This window comes from Benincasa hispida, chromosome 1 (assembly GCF_009727055.1).
Source record: "Benincasa hispida cultivar B227 chromosome 1, ASM972705v1, whole genome shotgun sequence".
NCBI lineage: Eukaryota > Viridiplantae > Streptophyta > Magnoliopsida > Cucurbitales > Cucurbitaceae > Benincasa > Benincasa hispida.
In genome coordinates, this window is record NC_052349.1 from 58408623 (window position 1) to 58415941 (window position 7319).

The following is a 7319-nucleotide window of genomic DNA, read 5'->3' on the forward strand; positions in this document are numbered from 1 at the left end:
AAAATGAAAATGATCCGAAAGTTTTTGGAACCATTTAATGTTATTTAATCTTTTTTTTTTCTCCAAGGGGTATATTTAGTGGTCTTCTTAGTATAATAAATATGGGTATGAGAATTGTAAAAGAAATATTGCATATGAATTATGTTGAGTTATGGTCATGTTTATTAAATAAAACATATTTATAGAATTGATTATTAAATAATTATGGTCTAGATTCTTTCCCAAAGTGAGTGCCAAACAATTGCCCATAATTATTGGCTCTTTCTATCTAAAGTGTGCAGTTCTTATGTCAAAGTACATTAGGATTCCCACCTTCTTTCTTTCTTTCCTCTTTTTTCTTTTCTTTTGTTTTGTCTTTTTAATATTTCTACCTAAAAATCCAAACTGAAGAGATGTTTTTGTTTTTGAGTTACTTTTAAAATATTATTTTTTTAATATAAATACTTGGATAAAACAGTGTTTAATTACACAAATCATTCATTCGGATGTTGTCTCAAAGTGAGAAAAAAGATTCAATGAAATCATCATAAACTAATGTGTTATATTGACTTTTTTTTTAAGGGGTGTAATATATTACAAAAATATAATTTCTTAGCGTGAGGTCAAGGCACAAATCAAACAAAACCAAATATGAAAGATAGAGATCACAACCAAAGCACAAAGCAAAATAAAAGAATCAAAATCACAACAAAAGAAACTACCTTAAGCATTTTGATAAGTCAAAGGGATCTTGAAGGTTCACCAAAAGTTTAGGTTCATTAGCCACAGAGCGACAATCAACTACAAAAGGAGAGATATCGTCTTGAGAGAACAACACCAAAGGAAGTGAAGTATCTACAATATCTTTAGGTGACACTAACATCCTAGTCACCACCTGATCAGGCACAAGACTAAACCCAAGTGCGCAGCCCTGAGCATGCGCCATAGAAGAACCTTCGACGGTAGCATCAATAACCTCCTCGAACAGAGGGTAAACAACCCACAACTTGACCTATCAACGGGGGCGGGAACCAAACCATCACTAGCAGGAGCCAGAGATATGGAAGAGGAGTACCTCGTCAAACCCTCCACCTTACACTTATTAACAGAATGAGCAAAACCACAACACTGAGCATACTTGTGTGGCCTCCAAGCATACTCTATCAGGATCTCAAAATCCTCTCTTTGCAACCGAACCATCACGAAATGGGGGAAATCATCCTCCACTCCCATCATCACATAAAGATGGGCAAAAGGTAATCCTCGAAGCTCCTCAGTAGCTTTATCCATACAAATCGGCCAACCAATTGCACTAGCAACAACACTCAACTACTGAAGAGTCCAAAATTCCAAAGGAACTCAAAGAAACTTTACTCAAATCAACATCCAATCAAACATGAAGGTTTCAGGAACAATGTCTGGGACCCATTTCCTTAGCAGAATAGGTCTACTCCCAATATGCCAAGGACCATTAAAGAACACCCAATTCCAAGTCTCCTCTTTTTTAAACTGGAAAAGAAAAACCAAATCAACCTTCAAGATAGTAATCAATAATATTTCCATGTGACACCACATCTCCAATCGAGAAATAACTTCAACAAGAGGGTGACCCTCCACAAATTGGTCCACCAAAGAGCAATTCCACAACTTAACCCCTTCAAGAACAACGTCCTCAGGTGGAATAACCATTTTCAAACCCTCCAAAATCGTAGGGGGAATAAATAAATCCCTCCTTGAAAGAGGAGACCGAATCGAAAAGGGTAGCCCAAGAACAGAAAATAAATACTTTTCATGTTACTTCTTTATGCATGTTGATTTTGAATGGAAACTAATACAAGTAAATTTAGGGGTAATTGCAACTTTAATTTTTTTAAAAAAATTGAAAATTTGGAGCATATCCATAGTTTATGCTTTTTTGCAAACATGGCGAATTCCACCCGTGCAACCATGATTCACTGCCTTTCGCCTGGAATTTGATTGCTATCTAATTTCTATTGGACTGTTACGCGATTATTATCTGATTTGATTGTCATCTAATTACTATATGATATACTAATAGTCAATGATAATGATTGTTGTTTGATTACTGTTTGATTGTTATTTGATATTGATTGTTATCTAATTGCTATCTTATACTGATTTGCTATCTAATGGTTGTTTGATTGCTATTTGATATGAATGTTTTTTTTATTGTCAATGATACCAATTCCTATCTGATTGTTGTCCAACTATTATCTAATACCAACTGTCAATGATACATATTGCTTATGATAATGATTGTCAAATTGTCAATAATACTAATTAATTGTTATTTGGTTGTTTGTCTTACTACAATAATCAAATAGCATTCAGTGATACCGATTGCTATTTGATTGCTATCTAATTGCTATTTGATACCGAGTACTTTGTGATTGCGATCTGATTATAATGTAATTTCTATTTGATGTTTGGAGCCATAATTGGGATAATTGAAAAAATAATTATTTGACGTAGTTTGATATGAGATTTGATAATTGAGGGTTTGGAGAATTCGAAAGATTTGGAATTTAGAAATTTAGGATTGAATTAAGAAATTTTGATTTATTGGTTTTAATATGAAATTTGTTGTTTGAAACAATATATATATGAGAAGAAAAAGGATAAAAGCACTTGTGTTTAGAATTAATACACTTGGAATATCATGATTATAAAATGAAGTACACATGTTTACTTTAAAATAACTTACTAATTGAATGTTGATTGATATTAGATATATTGTCAACACACTTGAAATGTTGATCATTGTAAGATATCCTATTAACGTACCACATTTTAAGTGAAACACACATGCTTTACTTCAAAATAATATATAAATGCACATTGATTGTTATTAGATATACTAAATTTGAGAAAGTGGCTACAAAAAAAAATGAAGATTTTGATATCTCCCAAGCATGACATATGTACCATACATATTGTTATAACATTATTCTTTGGTTTCAGGTACACGTCTAAATCTTATTATTTTTCTTCTTTTTTATTCTCGTAGTTGTTTGTTTAAATTTTAAAACTTGCACTATGAAAAAGAGACAATGATCGACATAGAGTACAAAATCACAAGAAATTAGGAGGAAAAAAAAAAAGCAAGCCGAATAAAAAATCACGTTACATTGAGAGAATAACAAAATACGATTTACACAGAGTCTAGAGGAAAGATGCGAAAGAAAATCACAACAACAATTAAAAAAAATGAAACCTAAAAAAAAAAAAAGAAAAAGAAAAAGAAAAATGATTAAAAAAAAGATAACAATGAGAAAAAATCTGGCATGTGATATATTGACGTTTTTTGTATAGGATGAGTCATTTTGTAGGTGAGATTCCTCATTTATAACAACTCAATCACTTTTTATGCAGCCAAGTCTTTTTTCAAACTTCCGAAGCAAAGCCCTCTCCCCAAAAGTCCAACAAGCCGCCGCCGCCGCCGTGCCCACCGCGAGATGTTTTCAATGAAAGAGATGCCATCTGCGCAGTCATTATTCTCAGCTTACGCCTCCATGGCCGGCTCCCTAATGCTGTTCCGATCAATGGGCAACGACCTGATCCCAGCCCCTGTTCGGTCGTACGTGGCGGCTGGAATCCGCCGCCTCTTCAACTTGCACTCCCCTCTCTTCACTCTCGTCATCGAAGAGACCACCGGCATATCCCCAAATCAAATCTTTGAAGCCGCCGAGATCTACCTGTCCACAAAAATCACCTCCGACACCGGCCGCCTCCGCATCTCAAAAACCCCAAAAGACAGAAACCCAACAATCCGCCTCGAAAAGGGTGAGGCAATAACCGATTCCTTCGATGGAATCCAGTTATTATGGACTTTCAATTCCCAAGACAACGATAAAAATTCCAATAACCCCAGTAACAACCCCAATCTGTTTCCACCAAAAACAGAGCGCCACTTCTTCGAGTTGAAATTCAACAAAACCCACCGTCATAAAATCCTCAATTCATACATCCCCTTTCTTCTCGATCGTGCTCTAGCCATGAAAAACCAAGAAAGGACTCTGAAAATGTACACAATGAACAGCTCTGGTTGCTACAGTGGGAAATGGGATTCGGTGAACTTGGAGCACCCGGCGACATTCGAGACGGTGGCGATGGAGGCGGAGGGGAAGAAGGCAGTGATGGAAGATTTGGACAGGTTTTTGAAGAGGAAGGAGTTTTATAAGAGAGTTGGGAGAGCGTGGAAAAGAGGGTATTTGTTGTATGGGCCACCGGGAACAGGGAAATCGAGCTTGGTGGCGGCGATGGCGAATTACTTGAAGTTTGATATATATGATCTGCAATTGGGGAATGTGATTCAGGATTCTGATTTGAGGAAGCTGCTTTTGACGACGGGGAATCGATCCATTTTGGTTATTGAAGATATTGATTGTACTGTTGAGCTGCCGGATCGCCACCATGGTGATTGGCGGCCTAACCATCCTCGTGAAATTCAGGTCTTTTCTTCTCAACTCTCTCATTTTTCTTTTGGCTTTTTTTTTTTTTAAAAAAAAAACCATTCTTCCACTAAGTTCTTCATAATTAGATTAAAAACATGGTTAAATTGTTGATTTGATGTTAAATTCTACAAATCTTACTCATAAGTCAAATTCCCATAAAAATCTTTGTTGGTGTCAATAATGGAGCCCTTTAACTAGCCAAACTTCCACACATGTTTATTTTATATAGAAAGTGCTAGCAAAAGTGGCAATCTATATATATTTAGACTTAGTGGAGAATAACGTTCATTAATTAAACAATATTAATTCCTTCTTTTAGTTCTTTCTCGACCAAATATAATATATATTTTTGCACTAATTGTGAATGTGTGTAAGCCAACTTATTGCCATAATTAGACTAATTTAATACAAAAATCACGTGAAACTACGTATAGTATTAAGACATTCAAATACTCACAAAGTATAATTAAATACCTTTTAAGTAGATAAGTGTAGATGCACTATTTCATCACTTAGTTCAATTTAAAGTTAATACTTTTCATAATAAACGTTTTTTTTAGTATAATTGTAATAGAGGAATCTAAACCACATCCTCGTGATTATTAATATATGCAAATTGAGCTATGCACACTTTGACACTTTTCATGATAAATATTGGGATTCTAAGCTTAATTCACTATTTTTAATAATTTTAATATTGACTCTAAGGGAATGTTTTTATAAAATTGTTTTCAAGTCAAATCTTTTGAACTCAAGAAAAAAATATACTATTCTGGTCTTTGTACTTTCAATTATGGTTCTTTTTTATCTTTGTACTTTCAATTCATTTTGGTTCATTTACTTTCAAAATGTTCATTTTAGTTAATGTACTTTCAAAATGGCAATTTAGGTTTCTTAAAAATGAAATAAAATTACAATAAAAATGCGATTAAAATGGTTACTTTTAAGATGTATATGGACAAAAAAAAAATTCTAAATATATATGGATAAAAAAAAAAGTAAAAAATATAAAGACTAAAATAGTACACAATGATTTAAGTTAAAAAGTACAAATAAGAAAGTAACTTTTTTTAGGGGAAAAAATGATCACAAGATATTTTATTATTTAATGTGTAAGTGCTTTTCATTAGGTAATAGAAGTACTTTTTATACCTTCTTTATAAAAAAATACTTATTTTATAAATAAGTTTAAATTCTACTTTAAACCTTTAATCTTTTAAAACGTGGTCTCTAGACTTTTGTTTGAGTAACCATGTCGTTGTCTTTTTAACATTTTTTCAATAATATGTGGGATATTTGGGAATTCAAACTTTTATTCCAACAATTTTTACCTACGATGATGTCAGTTATGTATGATACATATTTCAAATAGCTATCTTTTTAACGTCATCATATTAATTGGTCAATAATAACAGTTTTTAAAAAAATTATAATTTTTTTTTCATATATATATATACACATATATATACAAGGGACTAGATAAGATAGTTATATTGGGTATGATGGACATTAGAATTGATGCAAATTAAGACACATTTAAAAGCCATGTGAACCCATAATCATTATTTTTTAGCTATTGATAGTGGAAGTACTAATAGTCTCTAAAATACTCTTTTTCCAACTTCATTATTAAAATATAGACATTTTAATTATGTTAAATTGAAAACTTTGTAGTTTGTGTCAAATTATTTAACTTTAAAAATTAACTTATAGGTTTCTTTCCATTTTAATGTAATGTCTAATAATTCACTAAATTTCAAGTGTCTATGTAATACGTGATATAAACAATAGAAAATTTAATATTTTATTAGACAAAATTTAATTTTATATCTAATTTTTAAAAATGAATATTTCATACCATAAAACTGAAAATTTATATATATANCATTTTTAAAATTTAGGATACACCAGATATAAAAGTAGAAATATTTTCACTTTGTTTCCGTTTATGATATTTTCTTACATGTACTTTTGCATGGGGACTTCAGCTCACACTTTCAGGGCTTTTAAACTTCATAGATGGGCTATGGTCAAGCTGTGGCGACGAGAGGATCATAATCTTTACAACGAACAACAAGGACCGTCTTGACCCAGCGCTGCTGCGGCCGGGTCGGATGGACATGCACATTCACATGTCCTATTGCACCTTCCATGGCTTTAAGCTTCTCGCAGCAAACTACTTGCAAATCGGTCCCACCGGACACCGTCTCTTCCCAGAGATCAAAACCCTTCTCGATGCCACAGAGGTGACGCCGGCCCAGATCGCCGAGGAGTTGATGAAGAGCGAGGATGCTGATATGTCCCTTGAAGGGCTGGTTAAGCTGCTGAAGAGGAAGAAGATGGAGCAGGAGGAGGAGGATAATGATAATGGTGAAGATGGTGAAGAAGAAGGTAAATTGAGAGAGGCTAAGAGATTGAAAGTGGAGGCAAAGAAGAAGGTGACAACTAGGGTTAAGAGCAGGAAGCTTCTTAGAGGAAGAAAGTTTTAGTTGCTAGTTTGAGAAAAAAAAAATAATATATTGGAGGTGAAAGATTCAAACAACTCATTCACTCGTATGTTTTAGATCTATTAAAACTATATTTATGTTAGTAATTAAACGTATCTAATTCAATTGTTATTACTTTTTATTTAATTAGTTTAACGATATTATTAGAAGTGAGGCTATATTCAAAGGTCGAGAATATATGTTTTAACAAAATAAAATTAATTTAGGTTAGTTTGATTTAGCTGATGTTAAAATTTGTTGATTAGTTATAAATTTTCTCTATAAATTTGTAGAAACTTAAAGAGAAAATTATATAGGTGATTTAGGGACGTCAATTTCCACATTAGAAATTTCGAGAAAATGATAAATTATTTAATTT

The 7319-nt window shown here is 32.8% G+C and overlaps 1 protein-coding gene across 1 annotated transcript; it reads left to right on the forward strand.

Annotated features, from left to right (window-relative positions):
- Positions 1-3315: 3315 nt before the first annotated feature.
- On the forward strand, positions 3316-7075 carry LOC120071561 (AAA-ATPase At3g50940-like). Its single transcript, XM_039023894.1, has 2 exons — positions 3316-4451; positions 6443-7075. The coding sequence occupies exons 1-2, from the start codon at positions 3456-3458 to the stop codon at positions 6941-6943; spliced, it is 1497 nt and encodes a 498-aa protein (XP_038879822.1). The 5' UTR covers positions 3316-3455; the 3' UTR covers positions 6944-7075.
- Positions 7076-7319: the final 244 nt, after the last annotated feature.